Source organism: Neopsephotus bourkii, unplaced genomic scaffold, assembly GCF_033783945.1.
Source record: "Neopsephotus bourkii isolate Nb327-2 ecotype Australia unplaced genomic scaffold, CSIRO-AGI_Nbou_v1 NB_1154, whole genome shotgun sequence".
In the NCBI taxonomy this organism is placed as follows: Eukaryota; Metazoa; Chordata; class Aves; order Psittaciformes; family Psittacidae; genus Neopsephotus; species Neopsephotus bourkii.
In genome coordinates this window covers 4041388-4066501 of record NW_026901640.1, presented here as the reverse complement: position 1 = coordinate 4066501, position 25114 = coordinate 4041388, and the positions used below count along the sequence as shown (strand labels likewise).

The 25114-nt window shown below is 47.9% G+C and overlaps 2 protein-coding genes across 7 annotated transcripts in view; both read left to right on the top strand.

Moving 5' to 3' along the window:
- Nucleotides 1-11465, top strand: part of RPH3AL (rabphilin 3A like (without C2 domains)) — a 40350-nt gene extending 28885 nt beyond the window's left edge. For 2 of the 6 annotated variants that reach the window (XM_061363592.1, XM_061363591.1), the window contains exons 7-8: nucleotides 3266-3379; nucleotides 3830-5077. In XM_061363592.1, coding sequence (XP_061219576.1) covers nucleotides 3266-3379; nucleotides 3830-4062 — 347 coding nt within the window. In that variant the 3' untranslated portion in view covers nucleotides 4063-5077. Of the gene's footprint in view, nucleotides 1-3265; nucleotides 3380-3829; nucleotides 5082-11027 lie in introns of those variants that run through there. The other 4 variants (XM_061363588.1, XM_061363589.1, XM_061363593.1 and 1 more) reach the window with 3 other exon arrangements.
- Nucleotides 1-25114, top strand: part of RAD51C (RAD51 paralog C) — a 144955-nt gene that overhangs the window by 27316 nt on the left and 92525 nt on the right. The window lies entirely within an intron of this gene.

The window sequence follows — 25114 nt, the reverse complement described above, 5'->3', positions numbered from 1 at the left end:
TGCAATGTGCTCTAGTCCTGTTGCCAAGCAATGCAACGTGCTGGGCTCAGTGCTGTCGCTATCAGAGGCAGAGGAGCAGTGGCTGGGCAGGGGGATGTTGTAGGTTCATGTGGTTTCTGTATGCTCGAGTCTAAATCCTGAGTGATGGAGCAGAGAGGAGAGTGCTGGGGTCCATCAAGTGCTTTGCAGGTCGTCAAGGGGATCATCCAACTTCTCTACAGCTTTGGGCAGTGCCAAAGCTGCAAGTGTGCTGCTTCTAAAAGGGAGAGCAGTTGAGTGCAGTCCCCTTCTCCTGCTCGGAGATGGCCATGCAACTGTGGTCCATGCTGGTCACGATCTAGTATAGAAGCTGCACTGAAAGAGACACTTGGTTTGTAACAAAACTCTTCATCTCCCAGCCATCTGGCTGCTGCCAGAGGGATTCAGGCTCTTGATGAGTGACCCATTCCCTGTGGGAATACTGCTTTTCTTGCAAGTTTTATCTGTGCATATTTTTTATGAGCTTTTTTTCAGTCAGCTGGATATTGAGGGATAAATCTGTTATGTTCTCTCAAACTACAGCTGTCCAACGACTCTTATTGATATATCAGCAACTGCTGGAACACCAGATTTATGACTTCTGGGCTCTGGAAAGTGCCAGCAGAAGGTCTGGGATCTTTGGGAGAAAAATTACCTTAAAGGGAATTATTGGTACAGTGGGTAAAATACACTCTTATTGGCAGTAGAGAAAATGAGAGCAGACAGGGCTGCTCCTGTGGAGCAAGTGCCTTTGTGTCATTAATATTTTCTTCCTCTTGTGCTGGTCCTCTCTGACCTGCTGAATGGCAGAAAGGAAGGCAGCTAAAGTCACCTCCACTGATTCACTGGGGCCTTCTCCAAATAAATCCTGATTTCCAGAATTTTTAAAGAATTCATGGAGGAAGAAGCTGTTCTAAAGGGATGGATTTTATGAATCCAGAAGGCCAGAAAAGGATCATGACCAAGCACAACAGGAGTACATTTTCTGAGAGAATTGGGCGATGGAATAGTCAGAATGATTCTCACAGCTGAGATTTGGATTTTATAGCAAAAATATACATACTGGTTTGTCTGGTTTGTGTTATGTATCTTTTTTTATTTATAGTATTTATATATAAGTCCCCACCTCTCCCAGGGAGCTTTAGGGAAGTGGTGAACCTGTCCTTAAGATGGCAAAGCCCAAAGCCAAACCTTTGCTTTGAGGTTGCTTAACAAGAAGTGAAGACACCCCCAGCTTGTACCAGCACTTGCTCTGTGCCTGGCTCAGCTCCACGGCCCCTTTCCCTGCAGGTAAAAGGTCCCATTCCTGATGGTGCCAGGAGGGGAAGGCTGTGGGTGCAGGAGGAGCTGATTCCCTGGGAAGGCTGTGCAGGCAGTGAGGCAGCTTCCCAGCAGTACGGTGTGCGTGGGGAGCTGCCTGCCACAACAACTTCAGTAACGCTTTGCAATAACTCTGGGAGCCAGCTTTAATATCCTCAGAGATGTTAACTCCAGCAAAGTGCTATTTTAGCCATTAATATTTATTTTTTTTAATAAAATATTTTGTGTAGTACAGATCGCTGCCTGAATACAGGAGCATCTGCAGAAGTCTTTGCCAGAAATGTTTGACAGCTTGTGTTTGCCTGTGCAAGGGGAGGGATACCCATCCTCTTGCCTTGGGCAGAGTTAAAGGGTTTGTAGCGCTGTGAACTGCATGCAGTGAATTTTAGGGCTGGTACAGAGATGAGCTGACAGCTCTCTTTGCTACCCTGTGCTTGTCATGCTGTACCACTTCACCCACATCTCTCCTGCAGCCAGCAGCTGTCAGGTTGGTTACATGGCGTGGGGGCAAAGTGGTTTGTTCAGTACCAAAACGGAACTCATTTCTCATGTGAACGTGAGGATATATGTACATACTGATGAATATTAAGAAATAGTTGGGGCTTCCTTTTTCTACAGTAGAGGCTGTAGGTTGCAGTGTTGCCTACTCTGTATCCCACATGAGCCAGTATTGTACTTTCTGTCAGGAATTGTGACCCATTGTTTGAAATGGCTTCTGAGCTGCCAGAAGAGCTGTTATCTGCCTTGGTCAGACAGAGAAATGCTGTAGGTGCAATCGCTCAAACAAAGGACAGTTGTTTTCCCATTACTTTCCTCCTCAGCCCCATCATTTCTGTTCTGAGATCAGGCCATTATAAAAACCCAGGAGCTGAAAAAACAACTTTCTCATTTTACGCAGAGCAGCTGGCAGTTATCTGTTGCACAGGTATATGCTGGAGAGGTGCTTGCATAATTTCATGGAAAGTGGAAATAACTTGCCAATTTGGGAAGTTTTGTTTGGCAAAATGAGGCTTGCTGAGCTCCTGTGGAAACTGTGGTGTGTGGAAAGCATCAGGATTATGGCCAGGAGAAATAAACCTGTGGCCTTAAAAGGGGGGAACTGTCTGCTTGAGGAAGGGGAGGGCCTCTTGCCTTTCAAGCCTTGAGAGTGTAAGAGTAATACAGCTCTACGCAGTGTGCTGACAGGGATAAGTGCTGAATGGATGATGAGCTAATAACACCGGTTCTCTGTGTAATCACTGCAGGGTTTTTTATTTGATGTGCTCTGTTTTATCTGATGTTTTCCTCATAGATCCTGGAGCCTCCACGGAGGCCCTGCCACACTTGAAATGCAGCTTGGAGGAAGACAGCCCCTCTCCCCACATAACTCAGTCCTGGATGCTGTTACAGTGCAGCCAGGACCACTCCACCTGCAGTTGAGCAGAAACCAGCCTTGTAGCCAGCCCTTAGCATGTTGTAGCAGATGGCAAACATCAGGAGGAGGAGTGCTTGCTGGCATGCTGGCATGGGGATCAGTGGGAGCAGAGCCCAATTCCCAGACCAGCCATACTGCAGGGCTCTTGGCTTTGCAGCAGGGAGCTTTGGGCAGTGAAGCACAGCACAGAAGCAGTGTGATCCCTATGGCCCCAGTCAGGTTTAGCAAAGCCACAATGTTGGTGTGTGCGTCTGCTTCAGGTGCTGCACCACTGGAATGTGTGCAGTAGAGTAATAGATCAGCTGTAAAAAGTAAAAGCACATCGTGTTTGAGAGGAAGAGCGAGCAGCTGTCGGGGGAACTGCAGGTAGGGCTCCTTTTGGAGAGGGAAAATGTGATCAGCGAGTCAGCATTAGTTCATGTTTTATTTGGATCCATCTGGCACCCTCTTTGCTATGTGTTATGAACGTTGTGAATAACTGTCTCTCTCCTCTCCTCCCCCTGATCTCCGCAGTGGTTTCAAGTGACAGTGAGAGCGACTCGGAGTTCAGTTCCTCCAGCCTGGATGATAAGCCCTCACCTGCAGGGTCAAAAGGCTCCCAAGGCAGAAAGCAGCAAGCAGGACTAGGTGAGGAGTTGGTCTTCCTTGTGGCTGTAGGGTGGGAAGTGTAAAGTGCTTAAATATTTGGTTCTAGGCACTGGGGGGTTTGGCTCAGCCACTTGCGTGCCCTATGCTGGTGCAGCCCACTGGCTGTAGCTGTGCCAGATGAGGATCTGATCCTTTCTCGCTGGAATAGCATCAATAGGTCAAACAGCTAGTGGGTTGCTCCACTGCCTGCAGCCTTTCATGGTGTGCCCTTGCAGTTGGGAGCTATTGCAGGTTACCTGGCAGCACATCTCCAGCCAGCTCCTCACTCCTGATTTTATAGCGCTGGGATCACCACTGCTGTTTTAGGAGTAGAGCACACAAAGTGGGTATTGATCCTCTTCCTGAGGGCGTCTGGCTGGGAATGTGGAGGCTCTTGGGAGCACCCACTTCTCTGTCCCCCAGCAGCATCTCTCTGTTGTGTTCCCACAGCATCCATCAGGGAGCCCAGCCGGGGCAGGGTGCTGGGAAGCACCCACTCCCCAAGCCTGTCGGGGAGCCGCAGCAGCCTGGGCAGTGAGCAGGGGGCTGACCCCAGTGCCACTGAGAGCTGCCACAGTGACCAGCCAGCTGATGGGCGAGACAGCGATGCCAGCAGCAGGGTCCCTGGTAAGCTGAACCTCCTCTCTGGGCATATCCATGCTTTGGGGGCTTACTTGCTTTGAAGTACAGCTTTCTCAGCTGCACACCTGCAAAGCTGCAGCCGAGGATCACCTTTCCCTGCTGTTTTTCTCATGGCAGATGCTGTCACAACATTACAGCTCACTCCTTCCCTCTCCCCCGAGTGCAGAATTATTCTGCAACATGAGTAATTGTCTGAGGTGGGAGCTGCCTACATCAAGAGCAGTGGTAGACTGAGTCTTTGTCCCAGCCAAGGCCCTGAGCTTCTCTCTGCCCTGCAGAGGCAGCAGAACTGATTGAGCATTTACTGAAGGAAAGCAGAACTCCAACAGCTTTATGAGACTGGATAAAAATTTTCCTAATGGTAGATGGCTCTTAAAGCCAAGAATGGCTCTTCCCAGGACTCTGCAGTGCAAGGAAAAGACACTTTTCCCCCCTTCAACAGCCTTGGAACAATTAAGTGACTGACAGTAGAAGCTGCTATCACATCTGATCTGGAGCAGCTGAAAGAGATGCAAATGTGTTCTCTCTGCAGCTCCCACTAATCTAGTCAATAACCCCTTAAGTTATCGTTTAGTGCTGCTCTCTCCAGAGCATTCCTGCTGCCCTGTGAGCTGCCGCTCCTTTTGTTCCTGAGCCTGTTTTGTGCTGTGCATGTTGAGGCGTAAATTGGATTAGAGAGAACAGGTTTATCCTCAAGTGTAACATGGAGTCATCGTTCCCCCTCCCCACGCTTCCCACTAGAAATAGCCAGCATAAAATTGTTTCTCTGCTTTTCCCTCCCTCCCCAAAGTTTCAGGCATTTGCAGTTTTCTTTAATTCTTGGTTTTGCAAAGCAAGTCAGATGAGTGATACTTCTGTTCTGTCTGTCATCTCACTGGATTATAGTGCTGTCCTGGACAGGGTGGTTTATTTTAAGTCCCTGTTGGCTGTGGCATTAATGACGTCTGATTGCTGTTGTGTATTGGCTCTGATGGCTGCTGAGCAGAGCTGCAGGTTGGGCTGCAGGATTGAAGTGAATGGTGGTGGATTGCAGGTGTGACCAGAGAAGCTGTGGCTGCCCCATCCCTGGCAAGTGTTCAAGGCCAGGCTGGACGGGGTTTGAAGCAACATGGTCTAGTGGAAGGTGTCCCTGCCCATGGCAGGGGGTTGTAATTGCATGAGCTTTAAGGTCCCTTCCAACCGAAACCATTATAGGATTCTGTGACCCCTTGGGTGCTTTTTCTGCTGGTGCTTCACGGCCACGCTGAAGGCTGGATGGATGCACACCTCTGAACCATGTGTGTGTACAGCGCTTAGCACTTCAGAGCTTTCCTGCCAGCTGTTGGAACTAACTGCTGCCTGGCCATGGCAGTGCAAACAATATCTCTAGAGGCAAAAAAAATGCCTTTTTGCTGCTAAAAACCTTGTATGCAAAATTTGGCAGAAGGGGTCAGTGCTTTCCGGTGGGATCTCTCCTTGCTAGGCAGGGGAGAGCTAAAAATGACAGGCAGCATGGACATAGATTTAAAAAATGGAAACTGTAGCAATCTCATGAGCCCAGTTATAATAGTCCCTGAGATGTAAGAAAGGATCTTGCTAAGGAAAAGGTTAAGCGAGGTTGGCTGACTAGAGAGTATCTGTAAAGGTCTTCATTATGTCTGGAGTCATTTATTTCCCAGTCTTCCTGCAGAAGAGGCTACTTTGTTCAGAGATAGTGCTTGCAGCAGGGAGTTGGTAGAGTAGCCTTGGTAGGAGGGCTCCATGGCCCCAGAGCCGGGGGAAGGGGAGGCAGGAAGACTGCTGTGAGTACTTCTGCTGGCATGTGCTTGGGAGAGAATGGAGTTGGTGGTGCTTGCAGTCGGCAGGTACAGGCCTGGGAGCTATGGGTGGCCATGGGCAGGGTTCTCTGCGTCGTGTCACATCAGGAACCAGCCACCATATGAACATCCTCCTGGGCCAGTGAGCTGCCTTGGGCTTGCAGAGAGTTAGGTGGCACTACAACTGTGGCTTTGTGACCACAGGAGCTGGCAGGATCGGCTACAGTGTGGCTGGCTTGTCTTTGAGCCTGTCCTGTGTACAGCATCATGGGTGCTGGTGAGGGCAGCCATAGAGACTCTACCAAAGGTCTCTGCAAGGAGTTGAAGCTGGAACCTGTGCCCGTGTTATGTTTGCCATGGCTGCATGCTCTGTCCCACAGTGTGGGTCATCTTCAGCACTTCAATATGGGGAGGAGAGTGGGAAAGTGAGTTTGTTTTCCTTCTGATGTGTTTGGGATGTGGCATTGCCTCCGTGCAGTGGGTGAACAGCAGGGGCAAGCATAGTCAGTATTCATTTACTCTGAGAGCACTTAATGTGCCCAGCTGGAGAGGTGCTGCCACAATGTGATCTATACAGCAAACTATTGACAGTCATGATCCATTACATATTGAATCTAGTGATGAGCATTATGCAGTGATACAAGTTGTGCAGCCTCATGTTCCGTGGAACTCTGTATCAGGTGTTTTGAGCAGATCAAACATCCTGGAGGCTGCAGTACTGAATGCCTCCATGCTTTGCCAGGGGCCTGGCAAGAACAGAAAATAAAGAGAAGAGCAAAACCAGTGCTGTAGTACCCTAGGAAATGCCCTGCTTTGCAGAGGGGTTCACGTGCTTTGGGATGCTGGAGGTCTGAGGTGTGGAAATGCTGGGAGCCTCAGGACTGGTGGCAGTGCCTCTCACCATCTTTAGATTAGAGCTTCGTCTGTCTGTGAGAGGCTTTTCATGATGGGTTCCTCTGGATGCCACTGGTTGCCAAAAAGCAGAGGCTCCTTTTGCTGTTCATCTCTTTAATGAGCTGGGGAGGTGACGTGTGCTGTATGTCATGACTGGCATCTTTACTGCGCATCTCCCTGCCTGTGGGACAGTCTCTGTGCTCTGCTCTGACCCAAAAGCAGAGCAAGGGGCAAAGATCCTTTCTTACTTAAAGTGCTGATCCTTACCTGCAGAATAGGGATGTTAAAAGGAGGTTATTGTTATCACTTTTCTGAAAAGCTCTGTAACTTTATAACACTGTGCTAGGAGCAATTTTTGCTTCATATTAGCACCTCCGGTGGTGTTCTACTGGTGACTTTCTTTTCACTTCTTATTCTCACCTGTGCTCTAATTCTGCTCTCAAGTGTGACTTTGCAGAACACTTTAGCATCCTTAAATTCTAGCCCACAGCCAAACAGGGAATTAGGGAGTGGTACGGCAGATGCAGCTGCTGTCGTAGTCCTTAGCTGTTTAAGCCTGAAGGCCAAGACGACAGCATGGTTGTGCGGCCAAGGGGAAACAAGGAGCTATTAAGAAGAGTTTGTAGATTTCCAGTATGTTACTCCGGCTGGAGTTTGGTGAGGCAGATAATGAAGCCTGGGGTTTGTCATAAAATGACTCACTGTCAGAGCTGCATTGGGATTTAGGCAACCTCAGCCCATGAGCCAAAGTTTCAGAAGGCTGTGGTGACCTGAGAGGCTGCCTGTTGTTTTCCTTTTTACTACTACCTGCCTTCAAACCCTTTCAAAAGCACTGTTTTCTGAGGGTCTGGTGTTTCTTCTTTTGAAGTTCCAGTTCTTGGAGGTGCCCGGTCTGACATGGTAGCTGTTAAAAGGAGGGTCATGTGCTGGTTTTCCTGGAGAATGTTTTATTGTAAAGAGAATTAAATTTGCACACAGGAAAGAAGCACAATCTTCCTTTTTCCCCTTACCCTCAGCTAGGGAGGTGGCTCACGTTGTTCTGGCTGTATAGCTGATGTGTAAAGAGATGCCCCAGTTAAAAAAAGAGCAAAATCCTCACTATTGCTAGTTATGATATTTCTAATAAAGGAAGAGAATGTTAAACAATTAAAGAAATTGTCAATATCTTATAGTGGTTTTCATTTGCCCATGGAGAGCTTTTACTGGCATTAACCTCTTTGAGCTTGGACCTGGCTGCTGCAGAGCATAAACTGAACAGAAAAAGGCACCTCTTCTCAGATCAGTAGCAAGTTCTACTTCAGTGGGTTCAGTTAATGGGGTCCTCGGGTCTTCTCTTGCTTCAGGAGCAGGTCAGTCCAATCCTGTTTGTTATTCTGTGGGTCACCTGAACAGCTTGCTGGTAGGGAACGGTGAATGAGCTTGGCATGGGCTGTGGGGCTAGAGAAGACTGATTTGTGCTTCAAAGAGGAGGTTTGAGAACAGCCACAAGATATGCTAATTAATGAGAAGCATACTCTGAGCACAGATCACAGTCTCCACATCTCTGCTTGTTTGCCAATGTGTTGTCTAAGACATTAATACTTTAAGAGTGGTACAGCAGCTGGCAGTTAAACAGAGCCATGTTAAACAGTGGTGGTGTTGGGTCTGGGAGCCAAGAGGATGATGGCAGTACCTGGTGGGGTATAAGAAACATCTTGGCTTGCAGTCACAGCATGAGACCAGCTGGAAGGACCTCCAGAAGTGGTAATCAGGTCCAGCCTGGCCTTTTCTCCTAGGGTGCTAAAGCTGCAGCTTCTGGATGCCTCCCTTTGGCTGCTTGCTTTGTAGCTGTCATGCTGGGAGAGGCTGAGCAGAGATGAGAAGAGGGCCTGAAGCTGAGAGAGATGGGCAGGAAGTACTGCTTCAATCTCTTAATATGGGGAGATTTATGCCCCATCTTTCACAAATTGACTAGATTTAGAAATGAGGTGGTGCTTCATGTGGCTCAGTGCCTACCCGGCTGGAGTATGCATCAACTTTTGCTCATAAATATGCAAGCTGTTAATACATGACAGGCAGAGCCATTCTGCATTATTTTTGTGGCAGGATATTCTCAGGACATCTTTGAAGTTAAAGCATGAACTTCTTTTTTTTTTTTCTTCCATTCTGTTTCACAAATGTCTCTTTGCTCCCTCAGGAATGATGAGGAGGTAACATTTTCCTTCAGTGGGTCTAACTGCTCCATTCCACATAGGAAAACAAATTGTCCTAACAGTAATTAGGCTCCGAACGGGATAGTAATTTCTTTAATGACTTTCTTCAAGGCAGTCTTTGGGGAGTTGACTTTTGTTTTCCTGCACTTGGTAAAAAAGTTGCTTAAATGTTTTTAGACTGCTCGATCCCTCCTCCGTGTGAGCTACAGCCAAACAGTGTGGGGCTGGCTTTGCACCACAGTGGAATAGGTGGGTAACCACGCAAGGGAGCTCTGCTCACAACTCCTCCTCTTCTTCCCTCTGCCTTCAGCCTCTGCCTGCACTGAGGGAACAGATTAGGAAGGAAAAGGGGTCAGATGTGGAAGGGAGACCTTGACCCACAGCCACCCTCTCCCTCCAAGCCTCTGCCTCCTACACTGGTTGCCTCATCAATCTTTGGGCACTGCTGTTTGTCCTCTCACTTTGCTTGCTACTGCCACAGGATTGAGATTTTCTACTGCCAAGGAGGATGAGTTGTCCCTCTTCCACAAAGTTAAAAATTGAGTCGTGCCTCCATGCCTCAGAAGCTTTGAGCTGTCTCTGCCTCCTGGTATTGGTACTGCAGAGCACTGAATGGTCCTCCTGTATTTCTAAGTAAAGCATGATTTCGGGTAGTGACAGCATTAGGAAATGATTTAAGGTTTGAATTCTAGACGAAATGCATTTGTAAATATTAACCTCAAAAGAAGCATATGCCCCTTACATGTTCTAAGGAATACAAATATTTTTGTCCTCAAAAAGTGGTGGAACCAAAACATTTTCAGCTTTTTTAAGTCAGCCTTGAATTTAAAGTGAATAAAGGCTCAAGTACCTAAAAATAAATTACTTTCACTATGTCTGTAATTCTTTATGGAGTTTTAAATTGAAGACTTTTCCCTTGAAAATAGAGGAATGACAAAGACTCATTCTCTTGCCACTTTCACTCAATATATCTGGAAACAAGTCTGCTGCTGAAGATGAAAATCCTATTTTTGTGCCTTCTTTCACTTTGCAGAGGTTTGTGCTTTGGTCTTTGAACAACCAGCCTGTCTGGCCTCCTGCCCCCATGTCCTTAGACTTATTCTCTGCTTTTTACAGTACTTCTACTCCTCATGCTTTTCAGCTTTCTATTCGGCATTTTGCACAAAGCACTGAGGGCAATAGTTGATGTCATCTGTCAAAACAACGCATAAAATAAAGAGCATGGGCAGTCAGTACTATAGAATCATATGGAAGTTAAAAATCTGGATTTTGGAGTCTTTGAAACACTTTGAGAGATTTTATGGCTCAGGAGGTTATCTTTCAACTGGGACATCAGCCAGTAGCCAGTGGGAGGAATCTGCAGGACTCCCTGTGCATTAAACACTTCACAGGAATGCAGTGACTGGAAAAATCCCATCTTTTTTTCTGGGAGTGAACATAATTTGTTCTCCTTCAGTTCAAAGAAGGTGGAGAGAAGTTAGCACTGACCCACTGCTGTCTTAGAGCACTCCACATTGCCAGCCCTGCGTTTCACCCCGTGCACTGGAAGCAGCATGTCCCAGCAGAACATGAGTTTCACCAGGGGCTGCTGCAGTGATTAGCTCGGGTTTGTTTAGTTGACGTGAGCCAGAGTACCTTCTGCAGCAGAGCATTGCTATCCTGCACCCATCCCCAGCCATGGCAGGGACTGCATTCTGCTATGGCTCCTGTCTATGGCCAGGCACATGGAAGGCAGGAAGATTCTGTGGAGGACCTGCTCTGTGGCACATAGATGTTGTTCACCTGGTTTGGAAACCTCTGAGAACTGAGGCTTGGCTTTCTGTCTGACTTGGCCCTTTGAGGGAGGCATAACACCAGCGGACCAATTCTGACAGTACAATTCCTTCTTTCTCCTTCTTTCCCCATTTCTTTTCCCTGTCTTTTCTTTCTTTAGTAAAGTTTAATGAGCCCTGACTGCTGACAGAGTGTGGAGTAATGATGCATAGACTTTCTCTTCATTATTATTTTTAGGAAGCTCTTAAAATGGCACTGAGCATGTAAAAGAAATGTAAAATAATAACTTTGTCAAGTCCTCTCCCCTTCACTGCTTTCCAAACAAAATTTCTGTCTTTATGTCTTTTGAAGGCAAACGGTGCATCCACACCAGAGCACGACGCTGATGGAGGTGAAGATGGAGCTCCTTTGCCTGGATCCAACGCTTGCCCCTTGCTCATTCCTGTAAACCTCACTCCAGACAACAACTGCTGCTGCTGGTGACTTCATGATGCTCTTGCACAGGCATTAGTAACATGATGGCACCTAGGGAAGCACTTGCCTGTACTCACTGACTTGGTTTATGGTTTGGTCTGATTTCCCCTTCTGCTGACTGACTTGCACTTCAGGGTGCTGCTCAGAAAAGGGTACTGTACTGTGCTGCGCTGCCGTGGGGTCCAGACCCATGTTTCTTGGAAGGGATGCACAAGTGTGTTCACAGGAGCTGAAGAAACATGTGCTGCCTCTGCTGTTCCTGGCTTGTCAAGCCCAGCTCTGGGTTCGTTTCCTGGTTTGAAGTCTGGCTTTGTAATCTTCAGAGAAAGAGAAATTCACCCCTATGTCCCTGAAAGGAGGTGTGAGGAAACTGCAGCCCTTCTACTGCTTCTCAGCCCAGGGATGAATTTCCCTCTGTGAGCCTAAAGGGTGAGACTAGGGCTTTGATTTGCACTTGACTCCATGGGACCAGGGTGTTAACCCTTGTGTTTCTTGCCATCGTTGTTCTGGTTTGATAGGAGTTTAGTGGGAGCATCCTGAATCAGCTGGCGAAGTCATGCTTGTGTTCACTTCCACTGAGGTCTCTGTGATAGGGCTGTCTGCTCAGGGGGGCACTTCAGGTAGTAAAGAAATGCTCAAAGAAGTTTACTGTGAATTTTTTGGTCCTCCTGGCTGTGCACTGGCTTGTGTGTGTCCTGTGGTGGTGCTTTGCCAGCAGGATCATGGGCATTGCATGTGTGCTGCATCTCCTGGTGTGAGAAAGCCCACAGCCCCATGGCCCACTGGCTGCCTTTGTGTGTCCAAATAGGATACTTTATCTTGTTAAGCAGTACAGATTCTCCTTCCACATACATACCTTTTCACCTCTTGCATTAGCAGAAGCCTTTGTTTTGCCTTTTTCCTGCAAGTCTTGAGCATCTGGCTGACTGTGATGGTATCATGAATCAGGCTGTAGAAAGCTGTGTGCCCTGGTCCTGCTTATTCTCCAGGATGGACAATATCCCTCTAAGGTCTGACAGATGAGAAAAATTAAATTACCTGACATCTCTTGAGCAATTAGATCTTTGAAGGCCTGAACAAAACCCACATTGAGCAAGTGGGAGTCTGTGGATTTTATTAAATGCTTTCGATCTGACCTGTCTTTAGCAGAATAAACAAAGGATTTCAAAAAGTTCCTTCTGAAATCATGGATTTAAAGGCAATTTGTGCCTGTTAATGTCAGCCTTTTCCCTTGGTTATTACTCCTTTTTTTGTTCTCCTTTGCTGCTGGGTGCTTTGTGGTATATGCTCTTACAAATGGCTGCAGTACGAAGATAAATGAGATTGGGTGTTGGAACACTCTAACAGAAGATCGGAAATCAATCCTTGACTTCCCTTCTAAATGACCATGGTTCAACAGAGGAGCATTCCCTTACTGCTTTTCCCGTTACCATGCTATGGCAGGTTGCTGGGAAATTCCTGCCAGCTCTTCCTCTGATCTGTTTGTACCCTTTGAAAAATGAAAACAAAACTTTGGATGATGTGGGCTCTTTGAGGTAACATAAAGAGAAACCACATTGGTGTTGAAGAGAGCAAGGGACGAGGTTGTACTCCACTGAGGCATGCTTTGTGTTGTGGTCTGTGTTTAAACCTGGCCATTGAGACTCAACCAGCGGCATCTCTGAAAGGGGTAATGCCGAAATTATTATTATTTCAGAAAAAGTAAATCCAAAAGTCAGCTTTTGCTGAAATGCTGGTGTGATTTCTGAGCTGAAGCTGTGCTGTTTCTTCTGTGAGCTGTAGGGTCTTCAATTTCAGAAGTGTTTCGCCACCAAAATAAGTCCTGTTTTGCCTTGGAGCTTTTGACAGTCCTACTGAGGCTGTCTTGCTCACACTGTCATTACTGCATTGCTTCAGACAGTCTGGCCTTACAGCCTAAGTTAATCCTATAGAAGAAGGAAAAAAACACTTCAAAATTGATTCCGTTTTCTTTAAACCTGTTACTTTCTCTTAAGAAACTACACTGGAGTTGGAAAGAGTTTTTAAACTGGAGCATGTCATCTCTTACCCTTCATTCCTGGACAGTGCAGGCAGGTCTGCTGTGCTTTCACTCCCACTCTTACTTCCCACAGACTTTACCACACTGTGGGTTGCCAGCTCTGCACAGGAACCTGTTAATCCTTGCTGGCTTACTGTGCTGCTTTGAGGTATGGGTTTGGGTTTTAACTGAGATTAGGTTTTCTATAAACAGTATCAGGGATAAATCTGGGCCTGCTCTTGTACCAGTGAGACTAGAAACTTCTTACCTCTGTATTTTACCTCCATGAAGTAGTCCCACGTGTTCAAATCAGAACTGTTCAGTCATCCGTGGAAAAACTTCTTGTGGATTGAGGGAAGGATATAGCTCAGGAGAATGTGATCTAGCCACATGTGAATGGAAGAAGGGACAGCAATATCTCATATTTTCTGTTAAAGACCACTTTTCCCTTTGTCGCATCTCTCTTGGTTGTGTTTTGTAGCTTTCATTGGAATATTGTCCTAAACCCCTACCATTTGTCAGCCTTTTGAGTTGGCTCAAGATGGACAAGAAGGGCTCAATGAATAGTGCTTAGTCTGCTCTTGTCATTTGTGTTTCTTTTATTACTTTGTTGTTCTTGTCTCCATCCCTTACAACTTTTATGTAGTGTATTACTACTGGAAACAATAAAGCTTTGGCTCAGTAACAACTGCTTGCCATTCTTGAAACAGTAAAAAGTTTTTTTCCGTTCCCAGGTTGCAGATACTCTCCAAATCCTTGGGCTGGCTCCAGCAAGGAAAGAAAATGATCCAGCCAGTGGAATGGTGATTCACGTGGCTGAAGCATAATTGAATTCTGCACTTGAAAGTCGTCTTTTGTCTTGCCTCTCTTTAGTACCTTGTGGTGGCAATGGCAGGGGAGCACAGAAGTGCTCCTCAGCCCCTCTGTGGAAAGTTTTCCACACTAACCACTTAGGATAAAACAACACTGATTGCCACTCTGTCAAGTGCTGTCCCCACAGCCTTGCTCAGGTTTGACAGTTGGGGTCCATTTAGCTTTGTCTACAGCGATGTGTCTCAGCATTGTTCACCAAGAGTGTGCAGCCCTGGCTGCTCAGCGTTCTCTTCCGCTTGGCATTCAGCTTCAAGGTTGTCTTTTTAACCTGTTTTTGCTTTTCCCATTTTAAAAAGCCTCGATAATTGCTGTTGGGATCGTTTTGCTGGGGAGCTGCCATTAGTCCAAGAACGGAGTGTGTCAAGGACTAACCATCTCTTAGATTGTTCCTTCCCTCCTCCGCTTGCCATGACAACAGCCAGTACATGGGAAAGTCAACTGTGGGATCTCTCTGAGTCAAAGAACACTGGCTGTGAATTGCCAAGTTGCCATGTTTGCTTTTTGCAGCTACAGTTTGAGGGGAAAGGGGTTGCTTTCTCTGCGGGAGCTGTGCATAGTAGTTCAACATAGCTGAAGCAAATGGGCTACCAGGTGGTGTTTAGACAATGTGTTTCTGGCCATTACTGAATTGGTCAGCAAAGGGCCTGGACTATCATCTGGAGTGTTTGGACAGTGACCCAAAATGGCAGATAACCTCTGCAGAAGGCTGAAGTTCACCTGTAAAATAAAACTTAGCAGCAGTTGCTCTTCTCCCTACCCCTCCCAGACGTTTCCTTCCAGGGGAGAGGGCTAATTTCTTCCTGCCACCACTCCCATTGCTTTGTTCTTCTACAGGATGGAGACTGCTTTTCCGATCATAATGCCTTGTTTCCGCTGGTAGGTGTGCTTGACAAAGAGTTCGGGGAAGTGTTCTTGAAGGGCTGATGCTGCAATCGAATAATGATACTTTCAGCAGGCGCAGGATGGCAGGTGACAGGTAAGCAACTTGGAAAAATTTTGTCTTGAGCTGCTCATTCAGATTCCCTCCTGACCATTGCCTCTTATTAGCAGTGTATTCTGGTAGTGCTAGAAATGCCTGCGATGCTGGAGAGGCACGAGATGAGGATTTTTCTGTCTAGCTCCGTAGCAGTGCAGACAGGACCACAATGCGTGCTGCCTGGCATCCTTGTACACCCCTGCCCTGCACCTTTCTCCCTGCACAAATATTTCCTCTCGTTACCTTCATAGCACAAAGTGAAAGGAGCCAGCCCCATGACTGGTGTAATGCATTGCTGTAGCCTGTGCCCTGCTGCCAAGCAGCCCTTAAGATGTCCATGAGCACCCAAGGAAGCTACTCTGATCAGTGCCTGGGAGCTGCCCATTTGAGGGGTGAATTCAGATCCCCTCAAGGAGGTGTGCTATACATTCTCACCTCCATGCTTTGCAGAGGTTCTGTGGGTTTGTTTAAAGGCATCCATTGTGTTTCCTTTTCTTTCCACTGATTTCTGTCTGGCACTGGAAGCTGTCTGCAAAATCTCGGAGGGATTGTTGCTCTTGTTTTCCCTCTCTGGAGTGAGTGCCTCTCCATGATGCGTCTGTATTTTGCCAGGAAGGATGGATTGTGGTTTTAAAGTATTTTTGTTGTGGACTGCATCAGTTTAACAGCAACTGTTGTGCTCTGAGCCCTCTCTTGGCCACCAGCTAAAAACTGTTTCCTCCTAGATGCTCCCCAGGTATTCTGTAGTTGACCAAATGCAGCAAACAGGTGTCACCACCTCCCTTTTCTCATCAAGTCTGTTACCAGCCTAATCACTGTAAGCAGTTATTATCTGAGGCTGGAGATTTGCAGCTAATCAGGGCCTTATCAGGGCCATCTGGGCAAGGGGTGTTGGCAGAGATACCTTCCCCCTCCTGAGCGTGAATGACTTCTGCTTTCACACTAATTATCACAGTGGTGTGGCCACTTTTAATTATTTGCAATTATATACCTCCCCTCCTGCTGCTCTGCATCATCCCACTGGAGTAACCACTTAGGCAGGAGCTGCCCTGGAGCAGCCACATTCTGGGCTTGGGTTTTGGGGCTGGATTTTGGAGCTGCGTCAGAGCTCTGAGACTGGTCCTTGATTTCCAGTGTTGTTCTGCTTCGTAGTAACAGCCCTGAACCATTTCCCCCAGATCAGCTGCTGGTGCTGGCTCTGTGCTGGGTATTTCTGAGGTTCATTCACCCCCAAAAGAGTCCACAGACTGATACATACCCAGCCCCTGAACAAGGACAGCAGCTGGATCACTGCAAGTGGCTGTGCCCAGCATTATTTATAAGTCTACTAGTGAAGCCAAGCTCAAAAGACAAAGAAAATCTCAGAGAACAGCTGAGCCCTGCTGCAGGAGAGCAGAGGGCAAGATCTGGACCCTGGGTAAGCAATTGTCAAGATACTGATGGGACAGACCTTCATCTTCAAATGACACTCATGCAAAATTAAACTCCTCCAAGCAATCACACCGTGACCATTAAAACGGTGCCTTGGAGGACAGAAAGATAAACCGAGAAATGCAAATTAGGGATGTAAATCTTTCTGGCTATGCCTGGGAGGTACCTGTTTAATTAGCATCATTGAACAGCCTTGATGTAGTAAGTGCGAAGTAGGAAACTTGCCAATTTTCCCCTGTTTTGATAGCAGGTGACTCGTGTTCTGTTTGAATTTCCACCTTGTGATTGTTTTTCTGTACTTGCTGGAGTCGCTGTGTTGTGTGTAGCATGAGGAATTAGCTGTTGTCACCTAGGCTGATCAGATGCCACTGCACCAGGGAGGAGGTGCACACACTGTCCTGCCTGAGCCTTTGTAGTTGTGGATATCTTTGCATCTAAGGGCTAAGGGATTGCAAAGCTATTGTGTGGTGGAGTTCATGTGTTCAATCATGATTTTTGGTTCCTGTCCTCTTGGAACACAGAGGTTGTTTGCTGTGTGGAAATTTTAAAAGAAGGGCTTTTTCTCCCTGCTGTGTTGGAGGAAGGCTGGGCAGGGAGAACAAGTTCTGTTCCCTGCAGAGGATTCACAAGTGGCCAGGATGCAAACCCAGCCCCTCTCCAAGGGTTGAATGTGAAGGATGCCCCATGTGGGGTTGCAGTGAGCTGCTCATGCTTCTCTGCTCTGCTTCTAGTGCTGCCCAGTGAGCTGGGACACAAGGTGCGAGGTGTTGGCCCTCTGTAAAATACGATCATCAAAGCATGGGGGAGCCTTCTGCCCTGCATGCACCCTCTTGTACAGCTCTGCTGTGGGCTTTGGGGATTTATTCATGTGATAAATATCTGCAAGGATTCGGGTTACGGGTTTACCAAGCCTTTGTTTCTGTATCACCCCAGTGTATTCCAGCACTCTGCTAATTGGTACCACCGTAACATGTATCCTTTGACACCAATATGATAATGTTTGTGAGCAATTGGATGCTTGGTCTTGACCTGCCTTGGGAATTGCAGGGCAAGCATCGAGAGGTGCTGCCATCTCCCAGGCATTGCCTCGCCAGGTTTGCATCCTGCTGTATTCATTCTGGGAGCCTCAGTATCATGCTATTTAGGAGATCACCGTTACTGACCTGTCACTGTGGGAGACAGTGGGATTAGGATGATGGAGTGGTTGGAGGGGATAAACAATGAAGCTACAGCGGCACAGCCCAAACAATGCCTTTCTCTTTCATGTTTTCTTTTTCCTGTCGGTTTGCTATTCAAGTGTAATAAGATCAGTGCATATAATTTGTATATTCATACAAAACATAATTTTCCCTCCTGTGCTTTACCAGCTGCACTGCAGTTGGAAAGGCAAATACGCACTTTCTTTTGCATGGCTATGAATGGGTGCATCTGTTCCTCAAAGATAGGGAAAGGAGGGTGAAAGGACTGGAAAAGAAGGGAAGAAAGCAGATGCAGCCCATTTCATTGCCTCTGTGGAGAGGGGAGTATACAGGAATCATATTTTTGCAGCATGGGCTCAGTCCCACAGATGTTTTTAAGAGGTGGGCGAGACACCAGCGTGTGGGAAAGGCAGAGAAAAGGGTTTTGTTCAATGGGGGAGCAGCTCGTGGAAGCACAGACGCTGCATGGGGGGCAGGGATGCCCGTGGGAGGTGAGCCCCTCCTTCGTCAAGGTCTGCAAAACACCATGCAAGGACAGCCAGAACTGTGCATAGGGCTGGTTCTGCTCCTTCGCGCTGCAGCCAGGAGATCACATCTCTCTGCTGTGGGCACTGGCTCTGCCCTCCTGGCTCTGCCTTGCTTCAGCTCTGCCTGGGGCTTGGCTGGGAATATCAGGGCAGAGGTTGGAGCTGAGCCGGGCTGTGCTTGCTCCTTCCTACCTGGAAATCACCACTGCCTCGCTCCATGGGCTCTTTCCCTTCCTATGCCAGGGACTGCATCCCTGAACTTTCATCTCCACATTGCCTTACAGTCCTTGCTGGAGGTCCAACATCCCCACTGAAGGGACAGGGCTGTGGGTTGTGCAGCAGTGGACCTAATTTATTGGGTTGTTTGTTTTTCTCTTCCTCCTTTCTCTTTTCTGAGACAGGCCCACTAGAGAGGCCAGGAGAGGGAAGAAAAGGGGTTTCATTTTCTCCTGTTATCTGGTGTCTCCAGCTGGGAGCCTCGATGACAGCCCTGGGCTGATCAAACACTCGAGCAGCCGCCATTCAGGGGCCCATCTACATGGTAATAAATAATGTGAGTGCTCTGCCCCTGCTTGAGCCCATATCCTGGAAACAATGCACCAGAACATTCCCTTCTCCTGTTGCCATGTTGGGAACCCACCTTTGTTGCTTGTGACACAAAGTCATTAAGCATTAACAGTTGGCATTAGCACCTAATGACACAATCATGTGCCAATGTGTTCTGCCAAGCAGGATTTTTTTAGCCAGGGATTCTGGTGCTATCCATCCCATTGAGGTGGCGTCCCACTGACCCCTCTGTCAAACTGGTTTCTAATTCTCATGTGCTTTGTGAGCCCAAAAGGTTCCAAATATGGGAACTGACCACTGCTTTTGTGTGAAAGACAATGCACTCTATTGAGAATAAAGGGTAAGGGTTTTCTAAATCCACTGGGAACTTCTCGGCTGTCTTCCAGCCAAGGGTCTTGTCATGGTTTTTACACGTTAAAATGTCCCCATTTAATAACTTGAGTCATTAAAGCAGAGCGATGGTAAAGGCTTTGAAGCTGTTATGAGGCCAGTGGCAGAGGTGGTGGGTGGGAGCCGGGAGTGACAGGACATGCCATTTGCTTCTCCTGCTGTGCTGCAGTGACAGGGCTGGTCCCTCTTCACTGGGAGATGCTGTGCAGCCAGGCGAGCACACAGCTGATCCAACTGTGAGATGGGACAAGGCTTTGCTGGGCATGGTGAGGCTGAGAGCAGGGTCCCTGCAGGCCAGGTTCCTCCAAGTGAGCAGCTTCTTAATGCTGCTGCTTTACTTTCCAGTTTCTTCAGCTGCAGCAGTGGCATGAAACCAGGAGGATATGGGTTGGTTTGAGTGAACAGACCCCAAAAGTACCAGATGATTTTTGTCTGAGCAGTGCTTTTATTTGCATGGCACCAGGTAACGGGAGAGAGGGCTGCTCCAGCTCACCACATCCCAGCAAGCTTCCCACTGAGCTCCCTGCAGGACTTGCTGCTCTCATTGCTGTTGATTAGTTCAAGCATGTTTAATCCCAAGGGCACTTCAGGGTTTAGCTCTTTGCATCATGCAGGCCAGCGCTTAGAGATAAGTTACTTTAATTCACAAAGCTCTCAGTGGTGGTGAGGCTTGTGGTTACTGAGTCTTGATGGAAATGGTTTGGACACTGCCAGGCTGGCCTGTTTTCATGTCGGTGTTTGGAAGGAGCCCAGCAGCAATTTCTGGGGCTGGAGATGCCCAGGGAGTGAGCATGCACCTTCTGATCCATCCCAACTCATAATTACCAGGTCTGAGAAGGGACTGGGTAATTCCTCATGCAGCTCTACATTAGAAAGGCATTTAGGGGCAGATAGCCAGTGAGCTGCTCCACTGCCTGCCTCTTGTCTTGTAATTTTGTGGGTGGGTTGCAGGACTCTGTGCTCAGATATTACTGCACTACTTTAGTGCTGGAGCAGGTTCTGCTGAAGAGGCCAGGAGGGGAAACTGCTTATTTCTTACAGCCATATAAATCAGAGGATGCCTCCAAATTGTTGCAGTGCGGCTTCGAAGGGATTTTTGTCTTTCTGCGGTCTATGGATGCAGAGTCCATATTTCTATGTTAAGAAATCAGGAATCAAGTAATTGAATCTGTCTCCCCTTTCCTGTAAAATCAAGTAATTGAATGAGAGATCATGCGATTAAAAAAAAAAAAAAGGAGAGAAAAAGAGTTCATTTTGGGTTCCCTTTATTGGCCTCTTAAATCCTGAGCTTTGCAGCCTCCTGGGAGTGTTTTATTGAGCTCTTTTCACAGCTGTGAGTAGGATGGATTTAACTGCCCATTACCCTGGGACCCAGGAGCTGTGCTCTCCGGAGGCCACAGAGTCCGTGGGGCAGTTTTAGCCTGAGTGACCCCAATGCTGAGGCTGGGGGTGCCTTACCCCTGCAAGGGGCATGCCTATCCCAGCTGAGGTGTAACCTGTGTAAGACCCTGAGAAGGAAAAATTGCTGGGTTTTTGGTATCTGGGTGGCCTGGTATTGTGCCTGACAGCAGGAGATGCTTCCTGGAGTTCAGCTGCCAATGGCCATGACTGGTCACCCAGAAAGCTGCTGAGGATGCAGTTGGACAAGCTTCATTGGGATGCAAATGGATGTAAATTCATGTAAACATATGTCTTTATGCAGGTAGCAGCTCGTGCCCAATTTATGCATATGTCCTAATCCAATAATGCTAATGTCATGATTATCCAGCAACACGATGCTCATTAATATGGTTCCCTGGCTCTTAACACCCATCACTGTCAATATGGTTACACTGAGGCGCAGAATTGTAGTGTCCCTGGCAAGTGGAGCAGGTCTCAGGGAGGGAAGGGAACACCCAGGTCAGGGTGGGAGTGGGAAGGACCATTCACCTCTCTGGTGAGGCCCAGAGGTGCCATGTGTCCTGGGGTGTCCCGTCCATGTGCCTGCCCAAGGTGCCACCTGGCTGCCGTGCTCTCCTTGGGAAGCCCTTCCTCCCAGAAGGAAACTCAGAGCAGATTTCACAGTCCACAAAAGCCTGCTAAACTAGCATTTCTTAATATCCATCGCTGTGATCAGATGAACAAGACTAGCAGGGCCATCTAGTGACTCCTCTGGCTGCTTAATGACCTGGGAGGTGTCACCCCTTAGATGGGTATAGTTTCAGTGTTGGTATGGTGAACCATGCTCCTGTACCTGTCCACCTCTCCCTCCATCTCCTTTTTTCTTTTTGGCTGGTGTCTATCCCTTGCTCTGCAGCTCTGTTTTCCCTGGTTCGCTCAGAGCTGGAAAATGCTCAGGCTTCCCCACAGTGGAATGGAAATTTGCCCTGCTTCGCCTTGGGTCGGGTGACATAAGGTCAGACAGCTAAATAGCCTGTCCATGCGAAAGGAGAGGGATCCTGTAGGTTGGCTTGCCTTCCTCAGCGCCAATGGGAAAGCTGCTCTCTGGGCAGGAGTCTGCTTGTCTCGGCTGTGGCCTTGATTTCTTTGCTGCTAACCCGCAGGTGCCGGTGTAGCCACTTGCCGGGGCACTGCGGGGCTTCCTCGTCACCGGCTGCTCCTGCAGCTTCGTGCCGGCTGGCAGCCGTGGCTTGCTCTGAGCTGCCTGCCCCTGGGAAGGGCTCAGCCCAGGCTTGAAGTGCGAAATGAAGCAGCCCTGCCCAGTTCAGGTAAGCTGAGGCTGTTTGCCCCCTCCAGCAGCCTGACCCCATAGTAGATACGGATTTGGCCTTCTCCTTTGCATGACTCCAGGGCTTTTCATTTTGCTCTTTCATTTGTGTTGGTTTTTGCAATGTTAGCATGATACTGGGATTTGCGGATGGGGCCAGGAATATGACCTGGCAGCTGATTCCATTGCAGCTCACTAGGGCAATGGTCCAGGGATGGATAGGACAACTCCCAGCAGCTTGGAGGAGCAGCAGTCAGGACGGAGCTCCACCAGCCATTGCAGGGCTGTGACAGGTACATTTACTGCACTACGTATCAGCACTGAACGGGGGCTTTGGTTAGATTGCTTTTGACAGGATGTCGTTAGCCTGATGCGTATGTGGGAGAGGAACAGCTATAATGCTCTCTTAATGCAGCCAAATTGCTCTTTAATTCTGCAAAACCAAGATGCTATTTCATGAATCCCCAGAGCTCACTGTGCATCATCTTGATGCTGCCGGTTATCAGTGGCCTTTTCCCTCTGCTTAGAGCCAGCTCCATGTTCTTGGAGCATGGGGTGGGAGCAGTCCTCCCCTTACGTCCATGAAGTTTGGCAGCTTTCTGCCCTCACTTAGCTTCACGTGTGTTAACTCTGGAAGCTAGTGGTGACTTCTGAAATGCCTCTTCCCATCAAAATGTGAGCAGAAAGTCTAGCAATTTCCATAGCAACAGGGTTGGGCCCTAAATCCTGACGTTAACTCTGTTTCTGGACATCTGTGGAGTCTGAAGAGCTGAGTGTACAGAAAGCAGCAGTGCAACTCCCCAAGACAACACTCACTGCTTGTCCCAGCCATTGTAGGGTAAGATACTACTGCAGAATAAACATCAGGCTTTGCCCCAGCTGCCTGGGAAGTCTGGAGAAGTGATGCTGTCATCCTCCTGCAGCTGAGAGACAATCGGGAAGAGGTAAAAGCAGGGTAAAACCACTAAGACACGTCAGCTGGATAATCTCAGAGGACATTGACTCCAGCTCAGAAAGGCACTGAGAGCAGATAAAATTAGCCTAATAAGAGTTGATGCTACACAGAACTCTCCCCTCCCTTGAATTTATGTTTAGCTTACAGGCACATAACAAAAAGAGCCAACATGATGCAAAAAGGTGGCTTTGCCTGGCCTTGTGATGGCAAAACCCTGCTAAGGCTCTGGAGCTAGAGGGAACCCAAGGACCATGAGGGAAATAAGAGCAAAAAGTCAAGAAAAGCTCATTCCTAATATTTACAGCAGCTGGTTATCTCCTGTGGTCGATAGTGTGTTGGAAATTGTACATCAGGATGCAGGTGCACAACATTTTTCCTCCCTGAAGATATTTCACAGGACTCCAAAACCCAGTGCATTAAGATTACAAAACAAAACACCAACTATTTTGGGGTTCACATCGAAATGGCAACATATGCTACACATTAAACATCAGCCCCTTCTGAAAGTTTAGCTATTCTGGGCCCATCCTGAATGGCACTGAAGTTCCACATGAGAGCAGATGCCTCCCTACCTCCTCCTATCCTCTTGGAAACTCCCTTGCAGGTCCATTTGTGGGTAGCAAAGTGCTAGTGAGGAAGACACCATCCACCCTTGCTACCATCTGAGTGTTTCATAAGGTCTCTGGGAACCTTCAGCAGTATTTTGAGGGGAGAGGGCTCTTTCTTGCTGGCATTTGCCCTTTGCCTGGATTTCTGCTAGGGTTTGTTTGTGTCTGCTTTATAATAGAGTGTGGGCTGTATTTTACCACAGTGATTTTGTTCCCAGCTAATAATTGCTGGTTAAATCTTGTTGAATGATGGTTGTTAGCAAGGCCTGTTGTAGCACAGATAACCTTGGGAATTGTTCATGCAGAGGAGCAGTGGGGACCAGGGTGCACTGGGACATGGGCACTGCTGGGGAACCTTAATCGGTACAGCCTGGAGTAAGCTTCTTAGGATTATTTAGCCAAGTTTCCTAGTTATCGTTATTATTATTGCTTTATTTAGCAAATGAAAAGAGTGTTTAACCAGGTAGGGTTCACAATGCACTTGGTGGGCTCAGCCAAGCCTCCCCAGCAATTGAGGGCAGAGATCTTTCAGGGAAGTAATCTCACTGGCAATAGCTGTGCATCAGCCAGAAGACAGTGCCTTGGGTAAGCCAAGGAGCAAAGCACACGTTGCTTTCCAATTAACCCCCTTCCTGTGAGCACAGCCACACTGGAGCTAAGCTTATTCGAAGAAGAAAAAGTATGTTTCATACAACAAGCAGGGTGGACTGAAGACAATGAAGTTCCTGAGTCACCCCAGAGGGAAGGAGGGGTCTCTTCCAGCAGCATTGGCAGAGCTGGGCTGGCAGTGTTCATATTCCCTGTTCCTGCCCCTGCGACCAGATTGAGCTGGTGTTATCTGCTGGCACCCTCTCATGCCTGAGGCTGTGGGTACTTGCGGTTTAACACACACTTAAAATGGTTGGGATAAAGCAAGCTTTGTGCTGCTCTGTGTCACCTCCCTCGGTGACTGTCGAACCTCCCTGCTCCCAACCTGCAGTGTGAGTCCCCCCGGGTTCCTAACAAGGCTTTAATTTGGCATCATCTATGCACTCTTCAGGCTGATGTATTTTCCAGCAGCAGAGCAGAAGGTTTCTGTGATATTGTTTGGGTTTGAGCTGAGAAAGTTTAAATAAAGAAGCAGTGGGTCAGTCATTGACTCTGGGAAGTGGTGGGATGTGCAGTCCTGCTGCTCTGCTTTTCATTTGAAAGGGGTTGATTAAACTTGAATCAGCCCCTGTTCTTGTTGATTTAAACCTGGAGTAACCGACAGCAGAATTTGATGCTTAGTGTTTGAAACAAATGTGGTTGAAGTGTGTCCTGAGGACAGCCTGTATTTTTGGATGCATGTTTAATCTATGTGCTACTGTTTTGTTTGCTGTAGGAATCCTCCTTCTGTTTGCCCGTCTGCGGTAGCGCCAGCAGGATGGCTCCTTGGTCACAGAAGCTGGGCTGCTGCATGGCTCTGCCCTGGGCATGGGGTGAGTGAGTGCCACAGGGTTTGCTTGGGATGTGCTTAAGCCTCTGCTTGTTCCCTGGTTCAGAACAACATGGAAATTAAACCTGGATTAGGCTGTCCTGGGATCGATGCTTTTCTGAGTCTGGGCTGGAGTCGGAGCGATTTTTCCTGCATCCCGTGTTCCAGCTCTCTTTATGGGATGCTTTTGCCACATCAGCCCATGCCCTCATCTGATGTGAGCAGCCAGATCTCTTGTTGCACCTCAGAACAAGCCAC